Below are 13,764 nucleotides of genomic sequence, written 5' to 3'. Positions count from 1 at the left end.
TTAAAAATATTTGCAAAAACCGCAATTACTTTTGCACCAACCTAATAATTAGTACAAAAGACTCAGAGGTGAATAATTATTTACTGGCTAACTACTATGTGCATAGTTAATGACAATAACAGCAATAACAAGTATCTCTACCTGATGGTTCTCCATTAAACCCTGAAGTATGTCCAGTTGTTATAGGCACCAAGCAGGCAGTTGTGGCCATGCCCTGGGCTTTCCTCCACAGATGCCCCTTCCGCCTCTAAGCTACACCGTGAGGAACCACATCCAGTCCTTCCTCAACATGTCCATTGTGCTATGATTCATGCCGGGCTACCCCTATCCCCTCTTTATTCAGGAATCTTGCTTAGGTTTATTTTGTGGGATCCGGCTTTAGGTTTTTATTCAAAATGTATGTGCAAATAAAAATGGTTTTTAAAAATTGCTTGTTTTTACCATAACTTAAAAATAAACAGTAGTCTCATACAAAATATAATACTAAACAAGTGTTTTATGAACAATAAATATTTAAATACTATGAACAGCATAAATATTTAAATAATTTAAATAAAAATTACATGTTTTTTTCAGCTATAGCAAATGGATTGTTCTAAACAAGTTATTGTAACTTACAACATTTAATATAGTTTTACAATAATCCTTTACATTTGCTATTACTTATTTATCATCTGTTATAAAAATAGAGATGAAGATTGCACGTTGAGTCTTAGAAAATAGCCATTTGGTTGACCAGATGAACTGTCTTCAGGCTCAATGTCTTCTTTATTTCCTGAATTTTTCTGTGAGCTTGTTAACAAAGAACAAGCACCTGCTGATTTCCACCCTGACAATCTCCCAAGCACAATGGCTGTATTCTCTCTCTTTCAGATACATACTGATTCCTCGGAAGTACCTCTTCACAGCCAGTCTGGAGTTCTCACTTGCCAGAGGTGACTCTGCCACCCCCTTTTCCTTCCTTAAACACATCTCCAGGTCACTCAGCTGCCGATAAAGTCCACTGAGGAATTTACCCAGGAGGGTCTCATCCCAAGTCGTAAGAGAGCCACTTGTGCCGAAGAGGTTGAGGATCTGCTGGAACACCTCATGCATGACAGCCATAGCTTGCGTCTTCTCAAACTGGCTCCCGTCCACAAGTGTCTGAGGAAATCTAAAGTCAGTCCTGTCTGTCAGACAGGACAGAATGGAGATTCTCTCCATTTGACTCAAAAGTGTGAAGTTGCCAGAGCTCAGAGGCAGGTCACAGTCCAGAGAGCCAGCAGGGCTGGAGCACAGCATCCACAGGGCCAGCAGCACAGAGATAGAGAGGGCCATGGAAAAGCTGGGAGATTCTGCAGGATTTCCTGAAGGGGAAGTCTAAGCAAGTTCTGAGGACTTTGGGTGATGAGTGCCTTCTAAATAGTGAGGATAGGAACTTTCATTTTCTGGGATTTTTTGTTTTGTTTTTTATTTTCAATTTATTTCTCTTTCATTTCCCTTCCTACTTTTGGTTTTTCAAGAAGCCAATTAAAAATATATGTTTATTGACATGAGGGCCTAGATGGGGAACTCCAAACTACATGTACCAATGCAGTATCTGCCATAGCATTATAACATATTTTTCACAATTCTTAGGTTGTTCTAGGGGAGAAAAGCCTGGACAAAGTCAGAGAAGAAAGAAACACTCACGCAATAAACGGTGGCATTTTCAGGACAGCAGGAAATATACAAGAGCTTATAAAAGAGAAGATTATAATTTTTCTTATTTTCTTCTTATTTCCACTTTTCCTCTTTTTTAAAAAGTTCAACTGTATATGTACCTTAAAGATATCACCTGAGTTGATCTTAAACTCACTGAAGATATTTTGGGAGAAACAATATCACAAATATCATTTGTTAAAAATAAATTATAGTATACCTATGATCTGCCAGACACTTTGTTAGGTGCTTGTTTCCTAAAAGTTTCAAGTTTGCCAGTGTGTGATTCTCCCTGTTCTCTACCAAGTACAACCTTTCACAATAAAAACTCTGCCTCAGTCATTGTATGGTAATATAGGTAATCTCATCTCCTTAGATATTCCGTTGACAAGTGATAGCCTACCACATGTTCAGGGATAATGGGGCTGCAATGATATTCATAGCTTATCATGACATGTCTTCATTGAATCTGTAATACACCGATTATTTTTAATAATATCAATGGCAGCAATCTTTAATTATATATAGACTCTCAGCAAAGTGTTTTACAAACATTATTTGATTTAATCTGCTCAGCTTCCCTATGAGATAATTACTATAATTATTTACATTTTGAAAATAAGGAAATTGAAAGTTCAGGGATGCTATTTAACTTGCTAAAAGCCACAATTTATTATATAAGTGGTATTTTACTGCTATACTATTCTGCCTCCACATTATTCCTCATTAACCTTAAGCATTCTTCTTTAACTACACTCTGTATGTTTATAATTAATTAATCAACCTAATTATTTAACATCTGACTACCTGCTAGACTATAAAGCACTCTGAGGGCAGTAATGCCCATATTTGAGTGTCCAGCAAGATACCTGTCACTGAGGAGATGCACAGAGGGTTCACTGTCCCATATCTAGTAAAAAAGGAACCACATCTTCAAAAGAGTGAGCAGACCTAGAATTTGGGAAGTGTATCAGAAAATGATAATCTTATAGATTTATAGTCAAGATGGTGGAGTACATAAATGCTTAGCTTGCGTCCTCTCACAACCACATCAAAATTACAACTAAACTACATGGATCTCCATACCCATGTGTGGCAGTTAAAAATCAGGAGGGATATCTTGGCTAGAAAGTTCCCCCTGAGAAAGGACCCATATCTGGTTTCCCAGCCCAGGGTTCCAGGGCCAGCAAGAGAAGTCCCCATAACTCCTGACTGTGAAAACCAGTGGAGATTGTAGCTGAGTGAGAGACAGAGGATTGCCAGTGACCCAAGCATTCCTCATAAAGGGCCCTGGTTCAAGACTTGGCCTCTCCAAGCCCAGTCCAGGTGGCAGCCATCTGTAGATTGCTTTATGGCTCATTCCAGGTGGCCTCAGGTAAGGTACAGGCTACAGCTGAACTTGGCCTGTGGCAGGGCCCCTCCCAGGACCAGAATTGGCACACTCAGTGGCTGGCTTCTAACCGAGCTGAGCATCACCTGGCAGCTTCCAAGGATGCATTCAAAAGTCAGAATGGGCAGGCACCAGAGTCCTGCTAAAGCAAATCTTGCTCTGTAGGATCAGGCCCTGCACAACAGCTCCTCCACTGTCATAAAAGCCAGTCCTCACAACCACTCAGCCTAAGGGTCAGTCCCTCTCATTGATGTGCAAACAGTAACCAAGTCTCAACTACAACAGGAGGACACACACAACCCACACAAGGGACACACCTGCAGCACCTGGCTCAGGTGACGAGGGAGACTGCACCACTGGGCCCCACAGGACACCTACTACATAAGGCCACTCTTCTAAGACCAGGAGACATAGCAGCTCTACCTAATACATAGAAACAAGCATAGGGTGGCAGCCAAAATGGGGAGTCAAAGATATATGTCCCAATTGAAAGAACAGAACAAAGCTCCAGAAAAAGAACTAAGCAAAATGGAGACAATCAATCTACCAGACTCAGCATTCAAAACTGGTTATAAGGATTATAAACTGGTTATAAGGATGCTCAATTATCTCAGGGAGAACTTCAACAAAGAGATAGGAAGCATAAACATGGAGATATAAACCATAAAGAAGAACCAGTCAGAAATGAATAATAATGCATTCTTTATATCAGTAATTGACTGAAATAAAGAACACATTAGAGGGAATTAACAGTAGGTTACATGAAGTAGAAGATTGAGTTAGAAGATAAAGTAGCAGAAAACACCCAGTCAGAACAGCAAAAAAAAAAAAGAATCCAAAAAATTAAGGATAGTTTAAGGGGCCTGTGGGACAACATCAAGCCTCCCAACATTATAAGGGTATAAGAAGGAAAAGAAAGCAAGGAATTGAAAACCTATTTGAAGAAATAATGATGGAAAACATCCCTAACCTGGTGAAGGATATAAATATACAAACCCAGGAAGTGCAGAAAGTCCCAAACAATATGAACCCAAGAGACACACACCAAGACACATCATAACTAAAATGGCAAACGTTAAAGACAAAGAGAGAGAGCAGCAAGAGAAAAGCAGTTAGCTACCTACAAGGGAGCTTACATAACTCTATCAGCTGATTTCTCAACAGAAACTTTGCAGGCCAGAAGGGATTGGCATGGAGTACTCAAAGTGATAAAAAAGGAAGGACCTACAACCAAGATTAATCTACCAAGCAAAGCTACATTTAGAATCAAAGGGTAGAGAAAGAGCCTCCCAGCAAGAAAAAGTTAAACGAGTTCATCACCAGGAAACAAGCATTATAAGAAATGATAAAGTAACTTCTTTAAGAAGAAAAAAAGATTAAAAATATGAATAATAAAATGGCAATAACTTTAAACAATAACTTTCAACAATTACTTTAAATGTAAAGGGTCAAATATTTCAATCAAAACACATAGGGTGGCTGAATGGATAAGACCCTTACATATGTTACCTACAAGAGACTCACTTCAGATCAAAAGACACACAGAGACTAAAAGTAAAGGGATACAAAAAAATAGTTCATTAAAATGGAAACAGACAAACAAAAATACCAATGCTTATACCGGACAAAAAAGAGTTTAAAACAAAGGCTATAACAAATGACAAAGAAGGACCCAGTAATCCCACTTCTGGGTTATTATTTGAAGAAACAAACCCAAAATGCTACTTCGAGGAGATATGTGCATCCATATGTTCATTACAGCATTGTTTCCAATGGCCAAGATGTGGAGGCAGCCTTGGTGTGCGTCAATGGAAGAATGGATAAAGAGGAGGTGGTACATATATACAGTGGAATATTGCTTGGTCATGGAAAGGAATTGTGGGGACAGAGCCAGGAGTGCAGTTTCCAGGCTCTTGGCCTCACATGGAAAGGTGCTCACTCGGGTAGTAAATGGCCATCAACTGTGATTGGATGGCCATCAGCTGTGGCTAGTTGGCCGTCAGCTGTAACCAGTGAGCCATTGGCCACTAATATAACTGCCGTGGCTATGCTAGCAGCAAAAGGGGGGCTAGCAAGAAGATGGTGGCTGGCAAGCACGGATTGCAGTTAGGACGGCGGGTTGTGGACAGTGTGGCTCCTGCTTCCTGTGTCTCCAACCCAGCTGCCAGCAGAATATAGTGGTATAATTCCCCTGTCTATGGCTCTGTGGGTGTTCCTTTTTGGCCTCACCACATCCTGCGTTCTTATGTCATGCGGAGCTGAGACCCCGCATGACACCCTGCATGCCACGAATGTATTCCCATCATCTGTGGTGTAATGGATGGACCTAGAGGGTATTGTGCTGAGTGAAGTATGTCAGATAGCGAAAGACAGATGCAATGTGATTTTGTTTATATGTGAAATCTAAAGAACAAAATAAACAAACAAACAAATCAGAAACAAGCTCATAGATACAGAGAACATTTTGACCTTTATTAAGTTTGTAAAAACTATTTAAATGTTTAAGATAACCTGGTTTACTGTATTTTATTTAAGTTTGATAGATTAATAGAAATTGCTTAAGTAACATCCAACTACAGGAATTGAATGGAAGTTTCCGTAATGATCAGCTTTCCCTCCTCACTAATAAACACTTATTTTCAATCGCATCTCTTATGTGAACATAATCTTGAGTTCACGTGGCAGGAAATGCCCTGTCCAAATGACTAACATCTATTAGCTTCCAGGTAATAGCTGACCACTCATACATTAATAAAATGGCTGACCAGTCTACAACTGGTCTCTTTTGAGTGATTTGTTGTGGCTAAATCCCCGGAATCTGATAATCTCCTTGGACAGTGACAAAAATAGATATAGACAGATGATAGATAGATGATAGATAGATAGATAGATAGATAGATAGATAGATAGATAGATAGATAGATAGATAGATTCTCTGACTAATCCTTTAAGTCATAGCCTGCCTTAAAGAGCCAGCTGCCCTCCTTCTGTACCTGTCTGTAGCTACAATTTCACGAGGGCTGGTTTGAAGCCTGTCACTCTGTAGAGTCCTCAATCCCTGACTTGTGTAAAGTGACATTTTGTCATTTGGATAGAGAAGATGTCACTTCATTTTTCCTTAATTTTCAGCATTTACTTTCCATTTGCCTTTGTGCATTACTTTTTCATAACTGCTTACTTTCACTTTCTAGGAATGTTAAAAGAGAGAGTAAAGTCAAGATGTCTTGAAAAATCATACACGAAATGTATCGCCTCTTCTTTCCCTTATATTTTCTCTCCTCCTCCTCCTGCTCCTTCCTTTTCTGCAGTAAACCTCGAAGTAAAAATAGAAAAGATTTCAGGAGCATTAGGACAACTTTTTTTGAAGTGAAAAGAGAAATACAAAAGAAGAGGTAACAATTTAAAAATTATACAAAAATAGTAAAGAAAAAATGAGTTGTTTAACCATGACTTCAGCAGAGACAGGACAATGTCCTGGGCTAGGACAAGGAGGCTGTCACAAAGCAGAAAGACATATTCCAACTGCTTGAGTGCCTGGACAGTAGTAGTGATTACATTTTACTGCTCTTGAGAGCAAGAACAGAGGTTTGACTATCTTGGAATAGCCTGAGTTTTGTGTAATGATTGGCACATAGTAAATATTCAATAATTTTCTCAGTTAAATAGAGTAAATAAAACCAAATATAACTAAATGTTTTGCAGCAGAAAATAAGGTAAGATCCATGCATATAAAGGACAAGTATCTTGCACACCTGATCAACACTTCCAAGAGAGATATCCAGAGGCAGGAAAAAGACCTCACAAAGAAGCCTAGTAAACTCCTTAAAAGTTGTTCTTCACATCAGGAAGAAAGATTCAGATAGCTCTATCACTAGCTCAAAGCCTTTTTTTTTCAATTACAGTTGACATTCAATATTATTTTATAGTAGTTTCAGGTGTACAGCATAGTCATTAGACAATTATATAATTTACAAAGTGATCCCTCAATGTTCCATGGGTCACAGGTATTACATTATTGACTGTATTCTCTATGCTGTACCTTACATCCCCATGACTACTTTGTAACTACCAATTTGTACTTCTTAATCCCTTCACCTTTTTCACCCAGCCCCCCAACCATCAATGTGTTCTCTGCACTATAAGTCTGTTTCTGTTTTGTTTGTTCATTAATTTTATTCTTTAGATTCCACATATAAGTGAAATCATATGGTATTTGTCTTTCTCTGTTTGACTTATTTCACTTAGCATAACACCTTCTGGGTTCATCTATGTTGTCACAAATGGTAAGATTTAATTTTTTTGGCTGAGTAATATTCCATTGTGTATATATATATATATATATATATATATATATATATATATATATATCACCTCTTATTTAGCCAATTATCCATTGATGGGTATTTATGTTGCTTCCATATCTCGGCTATTGTAAATAATGCTGCAGTGAGCATAGGGGTGCAAATATCTGTTCGAATTAGTGTTTTGGGTTTCTTCAGATAAATATCTAGAATTGGAATTGCTGGGTCAGAAGGTAGTTCTATTTTTAATTTTTTGAGGAACCTTCACACTGTTTTCCATAGTGGCTGCACCAATTTGCAATCCCACCAACAATGTACAAGGGTTCCCTTTTCTCCACATCTTCACCAACACTTGTTGTTTATTCATCTGTTGATGATAAGCCACTCTGACAGGTGTGAGGTGATATCTCATTTGATTTTATTTTTTTAAAGATTTTTATTAAAATGTAGTTAACATACAATATTATATTAGTTTCAGGTGTACACAATAGTTATTCAACACTTATATACCTTAACAAGTGATCACTTTAAGTCCAGCAACCATCTGACACTGTACGATGCTCTCATAATATTATTGACTATATTCCCCATGCTGTACATTACATCCCCATGACTTATTTGTTATACCTGGAAATTTAAAACTCTTATTCCCCTTCACCTTCCCCCCCTTTTTAATTTTTCAATTACAGTTGACATTCAATATTATTTTATGTTAATTTCAGGTGTACAGCACAGTGGTTAGACATTTATATAATTTAAGAAGTGACTTGGCACTATACGTAGTTATGACTATATTATTGGCTATGTTCCTTATGGTCTACTTTACATCCCCATGACGATTTCGTAACTACTAATCTGTACTTCTTAATGCCTTCACCTTTTTCCCCAACCCCCAACTCTCCTCCTGTCTGGCAACCATCAAAATGTTCTCTGTACCTATAAGTTTGTTTCTGTGTTGTTCATTTGTTTATTTTTCTCATTAGATTCCACATATGAGCGAAATCACATTGCACCTGTCTTTCTCTGTCTGATATACTCTACTCAGCATAATACCTTCCAGGTGCATCCATGACACTGCAGATGGCAAGAACACATTCCCTCCCACGGCCAAGCAATATTCCATTGTATGTATGTGCCACCTACTATTTATTCATTAAACCATTGATGGAAACTCAGGCTGCCTCCACATCTACAATGCTGCAATGAAAATATGGATGTACACATCCCCTCAAAGTAGTGTTTTGGGTTTCTTCAGATAAATACCCAGAAGTAGGATTACTGGGTCTTTCTTTATCTCTTCTTATAGCCTTTGTTTTAAACTTTATTTTGTCTGGTATAAGTATTGCTGCCCCAACTTTTCTTCTTTTCATTTTCATTTTCATGAAATATTTTTTCTCATCCCTTTACTTTCCATCTGTGTATGTCTTTCAATCTGAAGTGCGTCTCTTATAGGCAGCATATGTAAGGGTCTTGTTTCCTTATCCATCCAGCCACCTTATCTTTTTCTTGGAACACTTAATTCATTTACATTGAAAGTAATTGTTGATAGACATGTAGTTATTGCCATTTTATTATTCATATTTTTAAATCTTTTTTTCATCTTAAAGAAGTCCCTCTGTGATTCATTGTAATTCTGGTTTGGTGTTGATGAATTCCTTTAGCTTTCTCTTGTCTGGGAAACTCTTTCTCTATCCTTTGACTCTAAATGATAGCTTTACTGGGTAGACTAATCCTGGTTGTAGGTCCTTGCTTTTCCGTCACTTTGAGTACTTCGTGCCAAACCCTTCTGGCCTGAAAAGTTTCTGCTGAGAAATCAGCTGACAGTCTTATGGAGCTCCCTTGTAGGTAACTAACTGCTTTTCTCTTGCTGCTTTTAGGATTCTCTCTTTGTCTTTAACCTTTGCCATTTTAATTATGATGTGTCTTAGTGTGGGCCTCTTTGGATTCATCTTTGGGACTCTCTACACTTCCTGTTCTTGCATATCTATTTCCTTCACCAGGTTAGGGACTTTTCCATCATTATATCTTCAAACAAGTTTTCAATTCCTTCTTCTCTCTCCTTCTTCTGGTACCCCTATGATGCGGATGTTGGTAGGCTTGATGTTGTCCCATAGATCCCTTAAACTATCCTCATTTTTTTGTATTGTTTTTTTCTGTTCTGATAGGGTGTTTTCTGTTACCTTGTATTGTAAATCACTGACTTGATCTTCTGCTTCTTCATCTAAGCTGCTGTTGATTCCTTCTAGTGTATTCTTCATTTCACTTATTGTATTCTTTACTTCTGAGTGGTTCTTTTTTATGATTTCGATCTCTATTTTTATGTTTCCTATCTCTTAGTTGAGTTTTCCCTAATTTCCTTGAGCATCCTTATAACCAGTGTTTTGAACTCTGTATCTGGTAGATTGCTTACCTCCATTTCATTTAGTTCTTTTTCTGAAGGTTTCTCTTGTTCTTTCATTTGGAATATATATATATATATATATATATATATATATATATATATATATATATATATATATATTGTCTCCTCATTTCAGCTACCTCTCTGTGTTTGTTTCTATGTATTAGGTAGATTTGCTATGTCTCCCAGTCTTGGCAGGGTGGACTTATGTAGTAATTGTCTTATGGTGCCCATGATGCAGTCTCCCTGGTCACCTGAGCTGGGCACTCCAGTAGTGTCCTTTGTGTGAGTTGTGTATGCCTTCCTGTTGTAGTTGAGCTTGGATTGCTGTTGGCACATCAGTGAATGGCGTTGACCCTCAAGCTGACTGGCTATGTGCATTGGCCACGACCACACCATACAAACTGCTGTGCAGGGGTTGACTCCACATAGCAGAATTTCCCCCAGTGGGATCTTCTGCCTGCCAAGACCACCCTTTGAGTGTGCTGCCTGTGAGTCAACTGGGTTGTGCTCTGTTGTGGTCTGATGCCAGCCACCAGGTGTGTCAGTTCTGGTGGCTCTGGGGAGTGGCTCCGGTACAGCAATGTCAGCCACTGTGTATGACCGGCCTGGGGCTACCTGGTAAGAGCTACAAAGCAATCCGCAGTTGACAGCTGCCTGTGCTAAGCCTGGAGGTGTGTTGGAGAGATTATACTGCAAACCGAGGCTGGCTGCCACCAGTACCAGGCCTGGGACCACTCAGTAAAAGGGTCTGCTGCCACCTGCTGGCTGCTCATAAAGCTCAATCATTGAAAGAGCCTTGGGCGATACACGAGTTAGGTCTCAGGGAGTCACCAGTGTGGGGCAAGTGCCGTTCACCAAGCCAATGCAGATTCAGAATTGGCCATGTGGGGGAGGGCTCAACACAGGAAATATGGCGCCAGCCCCTCAGCCACATGGGAGGAAGGCTCAGTACAGGAACAATGGTGGTTGTCCCTCCAGCCCTTGTCCTGCAGCCCACAACTCAGCTTCTCCCTGTTTTCAGCACCCCCGAAGCTACTGTCCCTCTGCTGGAGCCCAGGGTGAGTGCCTGTGAGAGAGTGGGTCTGTGCGTGAGCCCTTTAAGAGGACACCTGGGTTTCTAGCAGCCTTCTATCTCACACAGATGGGCAGAATCTCCATTGATTGTCACAGCCAGATGTTGTGGGGGCTCTTCTTCTCAGCACTGGCACTCTGGGATGGGGACCCCAGTGTGGGGCTGGGGTCCCTCGTTCCTTGGGGGGGGGGGCTCTACAGCTGAGATATCCCTCCAAATTGTCAACTGCCACACATGAGTATGGGGACCAGCTCATTCCATGTCTCCACTCCTCCTACCAGTCTCAAGATGGCTTCTTTTTATATCCTTAGTTGTAGGACTTCGGTTCAGCTAATCTTCAGATGGTTCTCCAGGTTGATGGTTCTATAATTTAGTTGTAATTTTGATGTGCTCATAGGAGGATGCAAACACAGTATCCACTTACTCTACCATCTTGACCAGAACCCACCCAAATTCATATTTTTATTAATATGATAAGCATTCCATTGAATTAGGACTTCTAATTTTTTTCATGAATAAACTACACTTCAATTATAAGAATACAGAAAGTGTTGAAACTAATGACAATTTTCCAGGCCCTTGAAGAAAAACGAAAGCCCAAAATGGGGAAGTACAAAGATTTGGTGAAAGGTCAAAATATGAAAACCATACTGCTCGGTATTTAAAAGACATGAAGATGGAAAAGATACTCAGAGAAGCTGGAAAAAAGTTCACAATCTTCCATCTCAACCAGAATAGCGTCTTCCTATAATTTGCCAATGGCTTTTTCAGTCTCTTCACTGATGGCGTTGGTGATGATTTTCTCCAGCTCCATCTTCTCTACTAGCTGTGACCTGCATCTGAACCATGTCCTGGTCAGCAGGGAGAACTTCATGATTCTGAGCCAAATGAGGAAAATCTCCTTTTCCCTCTGTCTGGAGGACAGAAATGACTTCAGATTCCCCCAGGAGACAGTAGATAGCAGTGAGGTCCAGAACGCCCAGGCTATCTCTGTCCTTTACGAGATGCTCCAGCAGATCTTGAACCTCTTCCTCACAAAGCACTCCTCTGTTGCCTGGAACACGACCCTGCTGGACAAGCTCCTCACTGGACTCCATCGGCAGCTAGAAGACCTGGAACCCTGTTTGGTGCAGGAGACAGGACAGGCAGAATCTGCTGGGGGTAAGAAGGACCCTACACTGGCCGTGAAGACATACTTCCAGGGCATCCGTCTCTACCTGAAAGAGAAGAAATACAGTGACTGTGCCTGGGAGGTTGTCAGAGGGGAAACCAGGAAGTGTTTTTTCTTTGTTAACAACCTCATAAGAAAACTCAGGAAATAAGAAAGAACCTGATTCTCAGCTCAGACTCTTAATTGGTCAGTCTTTTCTAAAACTGTTATTTTTTGCTTCAGCTATAAAATAATTTGAATCATATTTGGCATATTTTTATCAGTAATATTAAGCTTACCTATGTCAAACTATTTCAGAATTGGAGGAATGTAACTGGTACCCTGTGGCTGAACCTCATGTTTAAAAATATGTATGTATGTGTGTACGTATATATGTATTTATTTATTAATATAAACTTATCTATTCATTTTATGGCATTTGCATTTGTATTTTATTTTTATATAAGAATATGCTCACATTTTCTTTTTTAGTAAAAAATTTTACTTTTTTACTTATACATTTATATTAGGAAATATCTCTTCCTTAAAAAAAAACAAAAAACAAAACAAAACAAAACCTCTCCCCAGAGTCCTAATTCTGCAAACTAAATGTAAATGTATGTGATACAGTTCATTCATTCATTCATAAGCCTTGGGGATAGAGCCTTGAGTATGGAACTTACATTATACTAAAAAACGTAACCATTAAAGAAGTAGTTACAGTATAATTGTTTACATTTGGGATCTGGGTTGCACAAGAAAAGTGAAAGACGCTATGGCAGTGAGTAACATGGCTACCTTCAGTTTTCCCCAGGGAAGTAATACAAAATGTGAGCCTTGAAGGATTAGTAAAAGTTTAACTATTGCATGGGGGGCAAAAGTTCACAGGGTTAAAAATCAAAACTTCATAGAGAATGGCCCTGTAGCAGGAAAGGGCCTGGTACATTAAAGAAGTGAAAAAGGCCAGAGTGGATGGACTGTGCTGATGGATAGAGACTATGGCTTGTAATGAGGCTGCAGAAATGGAAAGGGGCCCAAGACAGACTATGTTAAAGATGTTAGATTTTTATCCTAAGAGACAAAGATTTAAAGCTAGAGACTGGTTGACCAGAGCAGGTGCAAGGAAATTCATTAGATCAACAGTCCTCAAAGTGTAGTCTGTGGGCTTCTGGGGGTCCCACTAGAGACTTTAAGGGGATCCACAAGGTCAAAGTTATTTTGTAATAATGTCAAGACATCATATGCCTTTTTCACCACATTAACAACTTGCTCTTATAATGCAAAAACAATAGTGGGTAAAACCACTGTTTTAGTTCCATGCCTAAATGTCAATCAAGGCAGTAACACCAAAATGTACTAGTAATTATTATATTTTTCACTATAATATACTTGAAGTAAAAAAAAACAACAAAAAAATCAGTTTCATTTAAGAATACCCTTAATGAAACAGTAAGATTATTGTTATTAAATCTTGACTTTTCAGTACATGTCTTTTTAATATTCTCTGTGACAAGCACTTCTACATGCATGCATGATGATTGTTTTGAGGGGAAGCACTCATATGGTTATTTGAGTCGTGACCTAAACTAGCCACTCTTTCACTGATCCATTTTTACTTGAAAGAACGACAAACAGACAAACTATGGTATTAAGAGTTGGGCATTTATTTTCTCAAGGTATTTATACAATGAAACTGTCACTTCAAGGAAAACATTTATTGCCAATTTTAATAGTTGAGCTTTCAATAGAATATTAGAATTTTGGAAA

At 39.0% G+C, this 13,764-nt stretch overlaps 2 protein-coding genes across 2 annotated transcripts; one reads left to right on the top strand and one right to left on the bottom strand.

The window, feature by feature from the left end:
- Nucleotides 1-768: 768 nt before the first annotated feature.
- LOC109457436 (interferon alpha-2) lies at nucleotides 769-1,647 on the bottom strand. Its single transcript, XM_019750350.2, has one exon. It carries the CDS (start codon nucleotides 1,315-1,317, stop codon nucleotides 769-771), a length of 549 nt encoding a protein of 182 aa, XP_019605909.2. The 5' UTR covers nucleotides 1,318-1,647.
- Nucleotides 1,648-11,605: 9,958 nt separating this feature from the next.
- On the top strand, nucleotides 11,606-12,169 carry LOC109457435 (interferon omega-1). The gene has a single exon (XM_019750349.2). The coding sequence runs from the start codon at nucleotides 11,606-11,608 to the stop codon at nucleotides 12,167-12,169; it is 564 nt and encodes a 187-aa protein (XP_019605908.2).
- Nucleotides 12,170-13,764: the final 1,595 nt, after the last annotated feature.

Source organism: Rhinolophus sinicus, linkage group LG04 (assembly GCF_036562045.2).
Source record: "Rhinolophus sinicus isolate RSC01 linkage group LG04, ASM3656204v1, whole genome shotgun sequence".
Classification (NCBI taxonomy): domain Eukaryota; kingdom Metazoa; phylum Chordata; class Mammalia; order Chiroptera; family Rhinolophidae; genus Rhinolophus; species Rhinolophus sinicus.
Note: the sequence above shows the minus strand (reverse complement) of the source record. Positions and strands in the feature narration are given on the sequence as shown.